Source organism: Vipera berus (genome assembly GCF_964194415.1).
Source record: "Vipera berus genome assembly, chromosome: 7".
Taxonomy (NCBI): domain Eukaryota; kingdom Metazoa; phylum Chordata; class Lepidosauria; order Squamata; family Viperidae; genus Vipera; species Vipera berus.
The window spans coordinates 25,567,233-25,586,730 of NC_138209.1; the positions used below are offsets into that span (position 1 = coordinate 25,567,233).

Consider the following 19,498-nt stretch of genomic DNA (forward strand, 5'->3'; position numbering starts at 1 on the left):
ACAATTCCCTCAAATCATTTTGGCCTGGAATTCTGAGAACTGCAGTTATAAAAAAAAAATGGAGGTTACCATGCTGTCAAAAGTTAGAATTCCCACAAACACGACAGATTCTCTTTTATTTATTTATTTATTTATTTTAATTCCATTTATATCCCGCCCTTCTCCGAAGACTCAGGGCGGCTTACAAGCTTACCACAGTGCTCTAAATAAAATGTATATCTATTTTGTTTCAAAGATGGCATGACACCTTTTCCAAATTCTCTGCAAAAATGTAGGACCAAATATTAATTAGTTGTTGAATATTTTGACAGAATTTTAGAAAAATTTGCAAATTATAATGCATATATATGTAGCCATTATAGCAACTACAGATAGCTATCAGAATGTTATATATTGAGTGACAAAGAGGATGTTCCTTGAAAAACTATCAGAGATACCACAGATTGGGATAGAATCGATTTAAGGAAGAGTGAAAATTTGATATTGTGTCATTGGGAAAAATAGTATTTTTAATGTAGATCTTATCTGTAAATTTGTTCTTTGATTGGATAATTGTATTTCAAATGCCCATGAGACCATCAAAAGAATTATAAATAAATCTGCATTCTGAATGCTGTTGCTGCAAGAAACAATTAATTTTTTATTACAGTTTCACTGAAGAAGTAATATTCAACTTTCTTCAGCTGACGCTTTTCTGTAGGATAATCAATTCTTATCACATGAGAGAGTTCCTCTATGTATATTAAAATCTATATTTTTGACAGGTAGCTAAGTGAAGCATTATCTTTCAGAATATCAGCTTTTAAAATGGGAAATCTATCTGTCTATATATCCATCAATCCATGTTCTATCATCTATCAGTCTGTCTCCATCCATCCATCTTTCAGATAGCTATAGACCAGAAATATATTTCGAAGAGAGGAGGACAACCAAAGGACTGCATAATGATAAACAAAAAACAGGCTTCAGCTTTCATAGGAGGTTACAGTATACCTACCATAATGGCCTCCCTATATGTTTCAATAAAGTAGTATCACAGTAATTGGTCAACAATTGTTGATTGCGGTAGTTGGAAGAACCTATTGACAAGTGGACCAACTATGGGGCTAGCAGTGATCAAATGACATCTTAGTATATACTTGTTCTCCTCTAATTATATACTGGCATACTAAATGAATGGACTCCATTTTTATTTCTTTCCTGTGTCAGTTTGATATCCTGTTTTTTAAAGAATGTTTTATCTCAAAATTGAGATACCCAGAAATTGTATGAAGATGTTTATGACATTAAAGGAAATGTAATCCATGCTCCAACTCTGGAAGATATAAACCAGCCAGTTGTACAAATAAGCACATGTGATAAAGGCATTTAAATACAACTTATCTATGTAGTAAATTATTTACCATATCTCATGAAACTGTTAAACTTATTCTTTGTATCTTATTACTATACAGTTGTTAGACATAAATATATAAAGGAAAAACAAAGAACAAACGGGCATATATTCTACAAATCAGTAACATGAAGTCAGAATAGAAATATTTGAAGGCAGCAATATTTTATTAATTAGTTCATAGTTGTTAAGTGAGATAGCATAGTATATAATCTTTGGCTTTCTAGTACTGAAATCTTCTCCCAGATCTTCCTCCACAATGGACCTGGTGTTTAGTGATCCCACATGTGGAAGCGTGTGATTTCTTTACTATTTTTATGGAATATTAGGTAGTAAGTATTTTGTTAGGAAAGCTTGAAGTATGATAGAATAAATTTGAGAAGCTGATGTTCCTCTCTGGCAATCAGAATAGTTACACAGGTTCTTCATTATAAAACATGGTGTATGTGACATTAATAAAAAAGCAGCATTTTAGAAGCATGTTCCACTTTTCTCATAAAGTTTGTATGTGTGCTTTGAAATATTTTTTAAAGAGGACGATATAAATAAGGAATTAGATTATTTTAAACTTTCATTCTCTTCTTCAGGCTGTGGAGAAATCCACCTAAACAGGATTTTGATTCATGTGAATAAGGGGCAGGTTTGTTTATGTATAGGTATGTGTGATAGCCTCAATTTTTCAATAGACAATTAAATCCTTAACTGTGAATCAAACTCCTAAGAAAGCTCTAACTTGTAGGTAGATATACTTGTAGTATCTGATTTTGAAGGTGGACACCAAACGTTTGTTTTCCTTGCCCATCCACTTACTGTTGAGATTACATTCCAAACATAAAAGAAAGATTAACACAATGTATTAAACATTATAGATTCTTCGGCCTTTTCCAACATGTTTGCTAAGGTCTTTTGTTACAGATATTTACTATATATGAAGGCTGCTAGTTTATTGCTAATTATTGCTAACTGAGTGGGTTAAAATCAAAATTTGGTCCCATCAATAGAATAATCTCCTGAGTAGAGTTCTGCTCAGATTACTTCTTCAGTAGAAGGATCTACTGTTCTGACCCTATTGTTGCTAATGGAATAACTGTACAGGCGAACAAGGAGAATATTTTGACCAGTTAAATATTTACCAGCTCAGAAAACATCTACTGAATGTGTTCTTCCATTTGGAAGAGTATCTAAAGCCAAAAGATATATGCTACAATGGAAGGGCACTTTGAGATTTATTGAGAGCACGATAATGAAATAGACAAGTTATTTTTGACATGATTTTCCCTTTAGTTGTCCTAAATTACATAATCTCTTTCCTCTCGGATAAATATGGCAAATGTTTGTCATAAAAATTACATTTTAAAAACAGTGAGGAAAATTAAATGCTTAAATGCACTATTATTTCTCTTTCTCCCTCCCCCTCCATGTCCCTGTATGTCATTAAATAAGAAATTAAAAGATAAAGAATGTTAGTAATATTACATAATCATTAAAATGTCAATAAAAGCAGATGCTCTGATAATTTCATAAACCAAGAGGGTTATAATTTTCTGAATTTAAATTGTCCTAGCTACCATAAATGAATCGTAACCCTTCCAAATCCCCTTAGATACAAAAGAAATAAACAATTTTATTTACACATATTACTCTGATAGTAATGGAACATGCTAAACATGCTAAATGTTACTTAGTCATGTTTAATTTAATTCCTGTCCCACTTTTATGTGACCTCTTTTAATTATGAATCTGGTTCTTGGTTGCATAAAGAAATGCAAAACTACGTTTTTAAGAGACAATTTTAGTGATAGACAAAACTACTATTTAAGGCCTGCTTTTCTATTTTCCTTTCATAAATATCTCTTTCCTGTAGGTTCACAGCAGTATTTTCTTAAAATTAAATAGAACACTTTAGTGTAAAGTTAAAAAAACACTGAATCTTCTGTTTTCTGATACCTAGAAAAATCTCTGGATAATGAAAAATCAACATGAGTTTTTCCCTCAGTGTCTTTTTTCCTACTTTGATCCATTTAATCAGTTAAGCACTATTTGGTTTCTAGCCAGTCTCTCTTCTAAATAGATTTGATTGTGCTCAACTGACCTTTTACAGATTCCACTGATTATTACAACCAAAACTTACGTTTCATATTGTGTTAATTTATTTAATGCACCATACCTTTGCCTATATGTATAACTTTCACATACTTGTCTCAACATAATGAATATCTTTTTTTTGTATCTTGTAAACAAGAGGATGCTCTCTATAATAGACCGGTAAAAGAGGGTCATTAGCCGTTGTTCTACCTTGCGGAAGAACAGGGTAGAACAACGGCTAATGACCCTCTTTTTTCGGTCTATTATAGAGAGCGTCCTCTCGTACTGTATTGTGGTTTGGTATGCTGGTCTGACAGCCACGGATAGGAAAGCATTACAGAGGGTGGTGAGCACAGCACAAGACATTGTGGGCTGTCCCCTGGCACCACTGGATGCCATCGCCAGGGCTCGCTGCCTTGGAAGAGTGAGGAAAATTCTCAGGGATGACTCACATCCTGGACGGCATCTCTTTACTCTCTTACCATTGGGTAGGAGATATAGGAGTATAGCCAGCCGTACCAACAGGCTGAAGAACAGCTTTTATCCATGGGCTGTTAGGCTTTTGAACGGGAAATAATTTTATAAACTTTATGCATGATTGACTTGCGAGGCCGGTGTGTTGTGCAATTAGCTCACATGGTGTAATAAGATGGAGGGTTTGTGTCACTGTAAGTTGGGGGTGGGGGCACGAAGGGAGGCTCAGCCAATCTCAATGTATACATGGTTGTACTTTGACAATAAAGTTTCATTCAGAATATGTTTGATGCATGGTGCTAGAAAGCTTGTGATCTATGTAGCAAATCTAAGCATAGTTATGTAATCAAAAGAGAAGATGTGGTTCTGAAAAACTCAGAAAACAATTTTATTTCAAAGGGACTTTCTCCTTTGGTAGGATGGTGGGCAACCAATCAGTTAATTTCTATGTTTACATAGATGCTATTTATATTTATATTGTTTTTATGGTTGAATTCTTCAGAATCTTGTAAAATTGGAAAAGATAGAAAAATATAAATTAAATAAACACACTAAATTATGGATGTTATTTGACTGTTTTATTTATCGCATTGGATAGTACTTGCTCTATGCTGATTTAATAGTTTTCCCACCCTGGGAATTATTGCTCTCATCTTGCCAGCTCTGTGACGTATACTGAAGTTGAGAAACAGTATGCATAATATGACATATTCCAAAATGTCAATGTAACCTCCATATTAACAGTATAATTTATTTGTATACAGAATGGACTTAATGCCTTACACCTGGCTGCCAAAGAAGGCCATGTGGGTTTGGTTCAGGAATTGCTGGAAAGAGGATCTGCAGTTGATTCTGCAACGAAGGTAATTATTCATTGTCCAGGTGCTTAGAAAAATATCATTAACACAAAAGAGTGAATGGTAAAATGTATTGGTAAATGTTTTAATTCAGTGATGGCAAACCTTTTAGAGACTGAGTGCCCAAACTGTAACCCAAAACCCACTTATGTATCATCGGGTGCCAGGTGGGCGTGGCCCATTGGGCAGGGGTGGCCAATTGGGTGGGCATGGCTGCTATGATAACGGCAGACTGGGTGGGACTAAAAAGTTCAATCAATCAATTCCAACTTTGCGAGATTCCCCCCCCCCAGCAAGAAGTTGAAATTGATAGATTGAACCTATTTATTTATTTTTTTGCACACTGTGGCAGAGGCCTAAAGCGAAAAGGTTTTATAAAACCCAGCTGAAGGCCTAGGACTGGGGCAATGGTGCATGCCATAGGTTTGCCACCACGGCTTTAATTATTTAAAGTTTATTTAGGCAATATTTCTAAACTATGGCTATTTCCCATATAATTTCTACATATTGCTTTTTCCTCCTAATCCTGAATGAAATGTCATCTGCACATGAGTCACAATTTTAGTTCTGTGAAACTTTGTAAGACTTATTGCAACTAATTATTGTTTTGGATTTGCTAAAATCAGGATTTAATATTTAACTAAGATAGGCAGGGCAAACCTGAACCAAATATAAACTTATTTGTTTCCACATTCCCTGCTCCTTCTTATGTACAGCTGGTAGAATTTTTAATTTCTATTATTTTTGAAAGAAACCAAGAACTGTTCAAAATGAACTCTATTCAATTGCTAAATAAACCAAAAGCAAATTTTGAATTAGTTTCATAATTTCTTTCGTTATGGATTAGAGCCATCATTTTCTTTCAACAGACATGCTAAAGTAGCTCAATTCTTCTGATTTATTAGGAAATGGTATGCATAACTACATTTCAATGTTCATGTTGCTGACAGAATTTCATAATTAGAAACAACTATTTAAGAAAATTATTCCCAAATTGTGGTGCTTGCTAATGAAAATGCCTATCAACAGTACTGATTTTATTTTTTAAAAAAAGAATAAATATATTACTTTCCTAGAAATGTGTCTGGATAATCTTAATTTAAATCAGATTATAAGGGAAATGGAAGATACTGAACATTTTATAATGGAGAAATTTCAACATTTAATTCATATTTTTATTAATATTACAGAGATTATACTGTATGTTGCTCTGAATTATAGGTACAATTTAAATTAATGTGTGCATTTTTATTCCGTGCAAAGCAGAAGGGAAATACTGCGCTACATATTGCTTCCCTGGCGGGACAGGCTGAAGTGGTCAAAGTTCTAGTTAAAGAAGGAGCTAATATTAATGCACAGTCTCAGGTAAGTTGACGTATATGTGCAACTTTTTGTTGCACTTTAATCTAAATAAAAATGGTCTCAAGGTTAATTGGTGACATATACAGTGAAGTACACACTTTATTCAGTATCATGATTGATGTTAACAATTTCCAGCAGTTGCAGCTGAATTAACTATTTTATAAATGATACATATTGTCATCAATAATATCAAATAATCATTGTCCAGATTATTTAAGCCATCCTTTATGATCTGGTATTCACACATCCTTCTGCAAAAGCAGTCACCATTTTGCAACATACCAAGCATAACATAGCCACATTTTTTTCCTAAATTTTAGATGTAGTTTAAAAATAATTTAGTAACACAATAACATCTTTAAACATTCCTAAAAATGTTAGAAATTAGTTCATACACAGCCGTATGTCTAATGAACAAGGAACTACCAATAGAAGTGACCAAAGAATATGTTTTTAATTTATTGCCTCTCCATCCTAGGAAGGACTAGTCCATGCTTAATCATTATAATCTTTGCAAATGTAAAATACAGACTTAAAATATAGTGTTATTATGTTTTTATTTTCTCTAAAAGTCTAAAGTATAATCATAATAATGAGCAGTGATAATCCACAAGCCCTAACTACAAGGTAGCATCTGGAATAATGCTTTCCTACTCACCCACCCCTTATATTCAGGAAATGCCTTGGTATCTGAGACAATATTCTTTGATCTATTTTTGTAATTGCTGACTCACACCAGCAAAACAGAAGAGGCCTCCTTGTTCTGGAGGGAGGGAAAGAGCAGAAAGGAGCTGACAAATCTTTAAATAAAGTGGCATCTACAATCAGATGAAAATTCTTAATCTGTGCATGATGCTACTGAAGTTCATCATACAAAAGGCCCTTAAGGTATAAAGTGTGTATTTCCTTCAAAATATATGAAGGCATTTTTACATGCGTCAGTATTTTTACAGCATTAATTTACAATGATCATGTTCCCATGTCAAAGCAATCTCAAGTAATCTCACATGGTTGGCATTTACTTGGGAAATTGGCAAACTCATTTGCATGCAATACATTTATAAACAAACATATGTACTCACCAATTTCATGCCTGCATAATATTAGTATGGATAGTCTAAAGCAGGTGTCTCCAACTCTTGGGCTGCAGCCCACTACCGAGCCACGGCCTGTTTGGAACTGGGCCACACAAGTGGCAGGAAAGCGTGAGATTGCATGCAGCTCCACTTACATGAGCTGGGGGCACTCACGCGTGAAGCTCCATTTGTGCAAGTGATAGGCAGTGGCAGATGAAACTCCAAAACTCTGCCACTCACATGGAACCATCCCCTTCCCTCCCCCCCGCCCGTCCACCAAGACAGAAAGATTGGGCACCCTGGTCTAGAGAGTATCATACTCTAAGGGCTCAGCCCTCCCCTCTTGTCTTATGGTTGATAAGCTGTTTCATAATGTTGGAATAGCAAGAAAGTTAATCAAGGAATGTTCATTTTTAAAAACTGAATCAGAGTTCTTACAACAAAAAACTGCATTCACTCTTATGACTAGATTCTGCTTAGCCTACTTGAGGTGGGCAAGTTGCACCCAATGTTTACAGATGGCTTCTTTTGTATCATCCTTGGAATTTTATCCAAAATTCACTAGTGCAATTTGCCAAAAATTATCTGGGCTGGCTCTTAAATTAAGTTAAAATTAAGTAGCTTGGGGACTATAATATTGTGCCAGTAACTATAACTGATATGCTTCATATAACATTAAGGGCAGCTCTGGCCCTCAAAATGTTGACCATAGTGCCAGTTTGGTGTAATGGTTAAAGCAACATAAAAGAAAGCAGAAACCATGAGTTCTCGTTCTGCCTTAGGCATGAAACCAGCTGGGTCACCCTGGGCCAGTCACTCTCATCCCTAGGAAGGAAGTGGTGGCTAAGCACCTCCAAACAAACCTTCCCAACAAAAATTCAGGGATTCTCCAGGCAGTCACCAGGAGTCAACACTGACCTAAAGGTTCAAAAACAAATTTAATTTATTGAGATTTCTATACCGCCCTTCTCCCTAGGGGACTCAGGGCGGTTCACAGGGCATATATAAATAACAATACAAAAATTAAAAAACAATTAAATCAATGCCCAAGTTAAAACAAGAATGATAAAACAAGCCTATAAAAACCCATATACCCCCATCAGGCCAGACCCGCTAGTTCAAATAAATGGGTCTTCAACCCGCGACGGAAGGATCGGAGGTCTGATGAACAAAACTTCACATTAGGTAGAATCTTTCGTTGAACAGTTAAACATTTATAAGATATACTTACATAAAATCTGATAGCTAGATTTTGGTCAGGCATTATAATAAGCAATTCCCAGTTTGGATGGTTTTCAAACTGCTATTTGGTTGCTAAATCCCTAAATCATTTGTTGATGGAATACTTGAATGGCGTCTTCCATATTTGTGAAGTGCTGTTTACTGTTAGTTGTGTTCTACCATTGATGGAAACTAGCTTAGTAGGTATTCAAGACAGATCTCTCACCTTAGAAACTTTGTTATTATTGTAAATTAAACTTTTAAGGGCTGTGTTATATTTTGTCCCATTTTAATTTTAATGTGGTTCTCAAATGTTCTATTGTTTTACAATGTTTCTTGATTTTATGAACAGATTTTTTAAAATTGTGTGTTGTCTGGACAATGAGGTTTAAACAGTGACATTTAGAAATAATTGTATTTTTAATGAGTTATCTGCTTCTGAGCTTAAACTGACATAGTATATTTAGTATGGGATGTACACTGTGTACAAATATATGTATCTATAAACAAAGTATATGAAAAAAATACAAAAATATACACTTTAATGATACTTTATTAATATGCTTGTGGTCAGCTGGACTACCCTAAGCATCATCTGTAGCTGACTTTGCATTTGCAAATATGTATGAATGTACGTATCAAATCCATGATGCATAGATGGGAATTAGATTTGAATCCTACATATTTTTGCTGCTTCACAGGCAGCAGTGTTACATAATAAAAAGTATCTATAATTGAAGATTCATATTATGCAAAGGAATCGAAGACAAAGGAAGAGAAAAGAAAGAAAGAACAGAGCAGAGCAGCATCTTCCAGATACATAATTTTACTTGTTTTCTGCTAAAATATATTAATGGCAACATACTTGAATATATTAATTGCATGCCTGCACAACATTAGTATGTCTAAATATTATGGATAGTTTCCATGGCATAGTATCATGGAAGAGTATTAGATGGGATATAAAGGTAAAGGTTGGCAGAAGCTGGGACGAGTAACTGGCGCTCACTCTGCTACGCGGCACTCGGGATTCAACCCGCCAAACTGCCGACCTTCAGATCGACAAGCTCAGCGTCCTAACACACTGAGCCACCGCGTCCCAGATGGGATATACACACATCTACTAATATTAACCTTTTTTTTCCACATCCTAATTTTTTAAAAATTCTCAATATCTGCTTTTCCAGATCATTGGAAGCAAATTGATAACCATTTTTAAAAATGATAACACATGATGTCCATCAAAGTGGTTAATTTTTTTTTCAGCTTTTGGTTTAGATTTTGAAAGTAAATATGGTCCAATTTTATCCTTCTGTTCTTTCTTTCTTTGGGGAAAGTTATGATAAATTTACTGATGCTCAAGAAACTTGAATTTCCTTTTCATTTTCTAATTAAATAAACTTTAATTACTAACCTTTGTTTACCATATGCCAAAAAATATATTGAACTTGCAAATGAAATTTAATGCAGACCTCTTAGGAAGAAATCAACAGGTAAATGTAGCCTGGTTTTGGAATTTACTGCCTACTGATTTAATAGTAAATTATAGTAATTACTTTTGATAACAATTAAGCTTTCCAAAAATTTACATATTTTGTTTGCAAATCAATAATTTGAGAATTCAGACATAACAGTGGTTATACGTGAATTACATTCTCCCATATTCTACGTTGAGAATTTTTGGTTTTTTAGTACTTAGATGTGGGGTTATTATCAGTTTCCATAGCTCTTTTAAGAGATATGTAATTCATACAGGTCCAAGCAACCTGGTGATTTCAGATGTGTGGCCCTATTCAAATGTGGCGATTATTTGGGATGAAGATATATCTGTGTTCTACACATAACTGCATTAAAATGATTTCCTGAGGCAAAATGAGAATTCTCAGATATTCTATGTACAATTATACAGAATTCATTATGTTTTAAAATAACAATTAGCTTTTGAATAAAAAAAAACTCCAGGAAATGGAAGACACTTTATTTATGGAAATAATTGGGTTGGGTTGGTTCTATGTACTTCGAACTTACTGGTTGAGATATACCATGTGCTGCTCAGCATTTGGTAGTATACTGTTTTGAATAGATCTTTGACTTACTGTATTCTCATATTTGAAACTGTTTGAACTCTAGTTTGGTTGGCAAATACATTTTCTTTGTATATTTTATTTATTAAAAGGGAATGTTTGTGTAAATCTGCCTTTTTATGGTGCATTAAAATTGCACTTCATATCACACATTTTATGACTGATTGATGACTTTTTCTTAATTGAGCTCATATGGTAGCTAAAAATGAAATGGCATGACAAACAGAATTTGTTTAATGATGCATTTGCATTACCATAATGTTATACATTTCCAGGAAATGCATGCTGACCTCAAAACATAAGTGAAGAAGAACTATGTAATAATCCTGAAACAAAAATAGCAAGACTTAGTGTTCAAAAACCATAATATAAAATCCATTAAGCTGTTCTGAATTCTTATGTTATATGCTTTGTACACAGTCAATAATTTAAAACTATATTCACATTTTAATAAAAATATATTAACATCTACAGAGTACTGTGTATATATAACTTAATGAGATGCTCAAAACTAATAAAATGTGTATTGCATATATTGTTTGGTTTTTATTCTTGGATGAATTAAACAAAATAAAAGTTACTTATTTTCTATTTTTGATTAATGAGATGCTTCAGTGTCATTTTCAAAGATATATATAAAATGCAAGCAACAAATATTTTATCTGACTCTGTTAATAGCCTGCTCACAATTATATTATATTAATAGCCTGCTCACAACTGTTTTGTAATCTATGTCATTATAAGAATTAAACCTGATGGTTAGGATGAATTTTATTATTCTTCAAAGTATTCCTTGAAAATATGAATCTTGCACTCCTCTTAAGTCCCGAGTTCACATTTTTGTCTCCTGGTCAGGTTATCAAGTTGTAAAAGTTCTTTTGCAGCTCTGTTAGTGAGCCTTGGTGGAGCAGTGGGCTAATGCCTCCTTAAGTAACACCAGCTGCCTGCAATTAGTGCAGGTTCGCGTCCCACCAGGCTCAAGGTTGACTCAGCCTTCCATCCTTCCGAGGTAGGTAAAATGAGGACCCAGATTGTTGGGGGCAATAAGCTGACTTTGTAATAATGCCGCTTGGGGGGGGGGCGAAAGCCCTAATAAGCAGGCATATACATAGAATGAAGGCTATTGCTAAGCACATTGATTTGTGCTTTAAATTGTAAGCCGCCCTGAGTCTTTGGAGAAGGGCGGGATATAAATGGGATTAAAAAATTTTTAAAAAATTAAAAATTATAATCAACAAGGTTTTCTTATATTATAGTGCCATGGAATATATATTGTTCCAGCCCATAAATCTTCCATGATATGATTAAGGTCGCTATTCTATGTTGGACAGTGAGTTGTTGTTGTTGTTGTTGTTGTTGTGAAGTCATGTCCGACCCATCGCGACCCTATGGACAATGTTCCTCCAGGCCTTCCTGTCCTCTACCATCTTCTGGAGTCCATTTAAGCTCATGCCTACTGCTTCAGTGACTCCATCCAGCCACCTCATTCTCTGTCGTCCCCTTCTTCTATTGCCCTCAATCTTTCCCAGCATTAGGCTCTTCTCCAGTGAGTCCTTCCTTCTCATTAGGTGGCCAAAGTATTTGAGTTTTAGCTTCAGGATCTGGCCTTCTAAAGAGCAGTCAGGGTTGATCTCCTCTAGGACTTACTGGTTTGACTGACTGCGAGTCCAAGGGACTCACAGGAGTCTTCTCCAGCACCATAGTTCAAAGGCTTCAATTCTTTGGCGCTCAGCCTTTCTTATGGTCCAGCTTTCACTGCCATACATTGCAACTGGGAAGACCATAGCCTTGACTATACGCACTTTTTTTTGACAGGGTGATGTCTCTGCTTTTTAGTGTGCTGTCTAGATTTGCCATGGCTTTCCTCCCGAGGAGCAAGCATCTTTTAATTTCTTGGCTACAGTCCCCATCTGCAGTGATCTTGGAGCCCAGGAAAATAAAATCTGTCACTACCTCCATTTCTTCCCCATCTATTTGCCAGGAGTTGAGAGGGCCAGATGCCATGATCTTGGTTTTCTTAATGTTTAGTTTCAACCCAAGTTTTGCACTCTCCTTCTTCACTCGCAACAAGAGGCTCTTTAGTTCCTCTTCACTTTCTGCCATTAGAGTGGTATCATCTGCATATCTTAGGTTGTTGATGTTTCTTCCGGCAATCTTAATTCCAACTTTTGATTCATCTAGCCCTGCCTTTCTCATGATGTGCTCTGCATATAAGTTAAATAGGCAAGGCGACAGTATACAGCCTTGCCGGACTCCTTTCCCAATTTTGAACCAATCAGTGGTTCCGTGTCCAGTTCTCACTGTTGCTTCTTGGCCCGCATATAGGTTTCTCAAGAGACAAATAAGATGGTCTGGTATGCCCATCTCTTTAAGGACTTGCCACAGTTTGTTATGATCCACACAATCAAAGGCTTTAGCATACTCAATGAAGCAGAAATAGATGTTTTTCTGGAACTCTCTAGCTTTCTCCATGATCCAGCGTATGTTAGCAATTTGATCTCTAGTTCCTCTGCCTCTTCGAAATCCTGCCTGTACCTCTGGTAGTTCTCGATCCACATACTGTTGGAGTCTAGCTTGTAGAATTTTAAGCATAACTTTACTAGCATGAGAAATGAGTGCAATGGTGCGATAGTTTGAACATTCTTTGGCACTGCCTTTCTTTGGAATTGGAATGTAAACTGATCTTTTCCAATCCTGTGGCCACTGTTGAGTTTTCCAAATTTGCTAGCAAATTGAGTGTAGCACTTTTACTGCATCGTCTTTTAAGATTTTGAATAGCTCAGCTGGAATACTGTCACCTCCACTAGCTTTGTTGTTGCTCAGCTTTTCTAAGGCCCACTTCACTTCACATTCTAGGACAGTGAGTTACTTTCAATAAAATACAAGCAATAAATAATAGATTTTTTCTTTTCTTCATAAATTTTGTAACTTTTACATTATTTATTTGAAAACCCTATTTCTTGCAGTATATGCTAAGTTAACCTAAGTAATGCTTAAAGAATCTGAAGGGTATATTAAGCTTTACAGAACTACATAAAGTCTCAATCTCATGTTTCATGCTTAATGCGTATTTAATAGGGCTCACAAGATATTTACTTTTATAAATTACCGGTAAATGTTTAAAAAGGTACAAGTGTTAAAATAGTATTGCCAAAAGAAGATTTTTTAAGTACCTGATGTTTCTTAGAACTGAGTTGTTCAGTGGAATGTTTTGTTTGTTTTTCCTTTGGATTCTACTTAAGTTTGCTTCACAAATCACATTATTTTATGTGTAATTTGCTTTGGTTTCTAATATTTATGGTTTGTATATTACTTTACTTTCCCTTAGAATGGCTTCACGCCTCTCTACATGGCAGCACAGGAGAACCATATCGATGTAGTAAAATATCTTTTGGAAAACGGAGCCAATCAGAGCACTGCTACTGAGGTACAGTACTCAAATCTTCCTCCTCCTCCTCCTCCTCTGTTTGTCCTTTTCTTTAAAATCATGGTTCCTACTTTATCCTAGTTTTCTGATAACGCAAATCATACCCAACATTGAGTTATCTTTCAGAGTAAGCAGCATTATCAAAAGTAGAGAAAATTACCATATACTAGTCCTCAACTTACAACCACAATTGAGCCCCAAATTTCTGTTGTTAAATAAAACATTTGTGAAGTGTGTTTTGTCCCATTTTACAACGTTTCTTGCCAAACCTGTTAAGTGAATCTCAGAAATTGTTAAGTTAGTAACATGGTTGTTAAGTGAATCAGGGTTCCCCATTGACTTTGCTTGTCAGAAGGTCACAAAAGGTGATCATGTGATCCCAGGACACTGCAACCATCAAAAGTATGAGTCAGTTGCCAAGCATCTGAATTTTAATCAAGTGACCATGGGGATGCTGCAATGGTCATAAGTGTGAAAAACGATCATAAGTCACTTTTTTCAATCCTGTTGTAACATCAAACGATCACTAAATGGACCACATGTATGCAAAAGTAATTAACATCATGAAGAAAAAGATAAATATGGCTAACTTTAGTTTAAAACTCCCCATTTGTGTCCTTGCAAATCATCTTGTTTTCACTATGCCTCCCAAATTTCTAAGTAAAATATTTCCCAACTGTTTTGATACTACAGTGCAATTATAACATTTAATATTGCAGAAGTACTCATTCATGAATAAATGTATTTACAAAATAATCTTCTACCTTTAGCATTTGTGTAATGTGAAGCAATCCCTTACTGATTTCTTAATTTGCCACCTTTCTTGGTATGCAGTAATCCCACTGCAGGGAATCCAAGATTGTACGGTATTTAACAGAGGAGCCAATCTTGCCTTTGTCAACAGCTGTTTTGCTATCTTTTCATTGGATGGATACTGTTCCATTTCACAGTGGCTTTTAAAATAATCCTTTCTGCTGCTGGGACAGATTGAGGTCATGTTACATTGCAGCTTTTTGTTGCTGGGATGGACAGAAGCCATGTTCCCATTGCAGTTTTGCTGGATATGGAATATCGTGTGGTTGCTAAGCAACTGGACAGAAACAAGAGTGCAAATGAATGAATCAGTAGATGATCTTCATGCCTACATTTCTCTATTTGATGATGGTGATGATGATAACATATTGCACAGTTGTCTCCCCATGTACATTCATTCATTTCTTGTGAGGATATGAAATTGAAAGTGCACTCATATTATGCTAGGAATGAGTAGCAGTTGCGTTATTCTATTTTAAGTGACTACATGGAACAGGATGAGATGGATAACACTTTTTCTCTGTTAGCTCTAAAACCACCTTCTTATTAATAGGCATTACTGAGTGTTTTTAAATTTGGAGTGAAACCATGTCACTCTCTGTCTTCTTAAACAGAAGAAAGTTTATAACCCCACACCAACGATTCATTATTAGCTTCTGTTGTCCTAAAGCTTCTTTTGCTATATTGGAGTTTATTTTGAATGGGAGTATAAGGAAGGATTTACACATACTGGTGCTTGCTGGGCTATACCAGCTAACCAAACAAAATTGTGGCCCAAACCAGGAATACATTATTAACTTTTAGGTTTCCTAACACTTCTTTTTTGCTAGATTGCAATTTGTTTTGAATGTGAGTAGTAGGAAGGCTTTGCACAATATGGCACTTGCTGGGATGTGAGTGTATATCAAAAAAGACAAGTTACAGGTAATCAAAGCAGCCATTGCAATTCAATTCCCATTCCTTTTGTCATCAAAAGATAAGTATACATTCAAAAATGCTAGGGATTGCATCAGGATTCTGCTTCCGTCACGTTTCTATTTCTGATCCCACCTTCTGGGTTCCAGTGTTTTCACATGGTTCCTAGGTCCCCAGTCCTGTTTTAATATTCTGTTCACAGTTTCCGGAGGAAAGAAACACACCTGAAGATTAGATACTATCTGAACTCTTCTTTTATCATTTTATTTTTTAAAAAATATATTTTATTGATTTTTTTATAGTAACAATCTTTAGTACTTGATAAACAACATGTTGTCTGGGTTCATATATTTAACAATCAATAATAGTTAATTTCTATGTTTTTATAATCAACATACTAACTAGAAATACCTTTTCTTGATCTTCTCTTCTTCCAATAATATTCTTTTTACCAACATTGAGCAAATATAGTTCTTAGCATTTTCAATACATATAAAGTTGAATATAAAGATTTTTCTAATATTTATAGGAATAACAATAATATCAATATGTTGTGTCTTTTCTAATCAACTTATTTCACAAAGCCAGGCAGCTTTCCGAATCAGTATGTTCAGCTAGCCAGAGGATTCTTCCTGTATTTTTATAAGTGTTGTTAAAAATGGGAAAGACAAATTGAGTAAAGCGCTTTTGAGGGGGAGTTTCACCCATTTATATTTGTTAAAAAGCTTCCACTTTCCTTCTCCCTCAATTTCTCTTTTTAGCTTTTGTCTCCCAAGCTCTAGTGGTTCTCCTGACAGCTCTATAGTCCTTTTTATCAAATCTTCTTTTTTATCCTCAGTTTTATTTTGAAGTGCTGAATGATAAAATCTCTTTTCAATTTCCAATATTATGTCAGAATCTTGCAGATTTTTCTTTGTCTGTGTTAAACTGAGATTTTCTTCATTTGTAGCCTCCATCTTTGGGTCACTTTCCTCTGGTCTTTGTTCTATTGTCTGATTTATTTGTTCATTCTTTGTCATCATTTTCTAAGAGTTTTTTTGATTGTGAGCTTAGGTCAAGGATGTGCTCATTTATATAATTAAAATTATTTTTAATCTCATCATGATTTGAAACAATTGTTATTTGAATTAATTGCAACATAGCATGCATTTCCTCCTGGAAGATATTTGTCTTGTCTTGAAGTATTACTCCTGCAGATCTCTGATATTCCAGACTGGGGATTTTAGAAAGGAATATTGAGTGTGGTTTCCTACCACTTTGGTTATGTGTTCAACGTCCATTTTCATCAAACCAGCAAGTCTTAAGTTCCACCGTAATCTTATACAGTTCTTATCTTTATGAACATTCCAAAATGTTTAACCACTTAAAAACAATCCAGTAATTTCCCCCCTAGAAAAGTGTCCAATAAGTCAAGGTTTTTCTTTCTCTGCAAACGATTCTTGAACTTAAATATCATAGCTCAGTAAGTGTTTATAATCTGAGAAGGTCAGCATATTTTATAACAATTGTGTTTCTCATTCTACAATAGATACCCCAGTGTATTTTCTTTCTTCTACTCCCAGCTATTCTCTGTTTAGCTAAGATTCACTGAGGATCAAAAGAACAAGTTGTGCTTTATTTTGGGGCATCTTGCCAATTTCTGAGGCAGGGCAACTGTTTTTCTATACTCTGATCCACCACTAGATGTCAGTAGCTATTTATTTTCCAACTTTTAAAATGAAAAAAAAAATCTTTTCTTGTAGTTTTCTCAATATTCTTTCAAATGAAAAATCTTAACAATTTCCATAGTTTTCAGTTTTATCAAGGTTATAGCTTTACATGCATCCATTTCAATATATTTCTGTCCTCCATAAAAGTTAATTCGCCACTTCCATTTATGGAAGGGATAGGGTTATAATCACCTTCTCACTTTTGGAGGGTTTTTTTTCTTCTTGGGGATCTTTTTGAGGAAATCGTTTTCAAAATAGAGAAGAGAAGATCTATGTTCTCAGCCAGTTCCAAACACGCTGTTCACAGTTGTTCTTTTGGACTTCAGATGCTGGTAGCTTGAGCTAGTCACTGGAGTGCAGCTAGCTTTTCTCCTGTTGGGTTGGAGGGCTTCCCCTGGATCAAACAGATCGACCGCCATCTTTCTATGATTGATGGGGGGCCCCTCCTTTTTCGTTGCCTCTCCGGGGCGACTTTAGATCCATTTAGGGTCCCCTGGCAGGGTGAAACCATCTGTGGGGTGCGGAGCTCCGCAATACCTTGGCCGTGTCACCATGATGCAAAACTGGAAGCCCTTTTCTTTCATCATCAACTCCACAAGGCACTTTGGCTTCGCCACTTTCTTACTGTCTCCTTTTATGTGTCACATGAATTCCAACTATAGTCAACATTATATTGGCTAATTCAACATTACCATGTTTTCTTATATTCTCTGCCTATATTCTATTAGATGGCCTTCTAGGAAACTTTCCTGAAATTTCAGTATTTCAAAGTTAAGAAATGTGACAAATCTACATTCTGTACATTGAAAATGATATTCTTAATTACAGTGATCAAATATATTTGTTCCACCTAAATGATAAATACAAAGGCTGGCTATACATTTTCAATACCTCATATACTACCACAAAAATGTAGCTATGCCTCATACTTTATTTTCAAATTAGGTTTACTGTCAGGAGAAGTCAGTCACTGGGGATGCAGTTCCATATTAGACATGATGCAGTCAACAATGTGCTTTGGTGTGGGATTCTACAACTGAATATCTCACCCTGAATATAATAAAAATATTGCCTATTGATAAATGATAGGATTTGTGTGAGGACTCTTTATACCAAAAAAGGCCATATGAATTTTGTCTTTTGTTTTCTTTTAGACATCTTTTTTCTAAACTTAGAGTGAATGATCTCCTAAGGAACACTGTGTTTAAAATGGCAATATTACCTGAGTGATCCTCCAGCTTTGAAATGTGGTAGCCAAAAGCAAGCCTATTCCACTGAATGGAGCTTGAGCCTTTTTCTTCCAAACTCCTGCCTAGACCAAACTAGTTTAATGCAGCATCTCTTTTCTTTCCATTCTAACAGGATGGATTCACTCCACTCGCAGTTGCATTGCAGCAAGGACACAATCAGGCAGTGGCTATTCTTTTGGAGAACGACACTAAGGGGAAAGTGCGACTGCCGGCACTGCATATTGCTGCCAGAAAAGATGACACCAAATCAGCAGCACTTCTTCTCCAGAATGATCATAATGCTGATGTTCAGTCTAAGGTACAAAAATACCTCTTTGTTTCAGGATCGGTCCTGTTTCCAATGATTTTTTCCCCAATGAGCAGGATAAAGGGATGGTTTTTCCAATGAAATTGGAAGTGCAACCATTTGCAGCTTTTTGCATGATTCATGTATTAATTTATAGTATATAGCATATTTATACAATATCTTAACCTGGTTAATAAGCATACAGCATTATAAAAGCTACTAACATGGATGCTGAATCAACAAACCCTCCCTTTTTCTTACAGTGAAGATATGGACTTAATGGCACAATTCATGCTTCAGATTTCTTTTTCTTGTGTTGACTATCTGTGGCTTCTCTGTACTTTATATCTTTTGAAAATATAATCCAATTAATGCTGTGCTTTGGATTTTGAAATATAAAATTTAGATTTTTGATTATTTAGTAGGGGAAAACAACTTTTAAAAAGTGGTGTTGTTGAGAATATTGTGGACTGTGTGTTCCCTGGAAATGTGGGATTCCATACACTGACATTAGAAATTAATCATATGTATCAGGGTTTCCCCCCC

At 35.2% G+C, this 19,498-nt stretch overlaps 1 protein-coding gene across 1 annotated transcript in view; it reads left to right on the forward strand.

Moving 5' to 3' along the window:
• The window catches only part of ANK2 (ankyrin 2), a 320,058-nt gene that overhangs the window by 175,048 nt on the left and 125,512 nt on the right, over positions 1 to 19,498 (forward strand). Inside the window, exons 3-6 of the mRNA XM_081332775.1 lie at positions 4,717 to 4,815; positions 6,073 to 6,174; positions 13,881 to 13,979; positions 18,779 to 18,964. Coding sequence (XP_081188901.1) covers positions 4,717 to 4,815; positions 6,073 to 6,174; positions 13,881 to 13,979; positions 18,779 to 18,964 — 486 coding nt within the window. The remainder of the gene's footprint in view (positions 1 to 4,716; positions 4,816 to 6,072; positions 6,175 to 13,880; positions 13,980 to 18,778; positions 18,965 to 19,498) is intronic.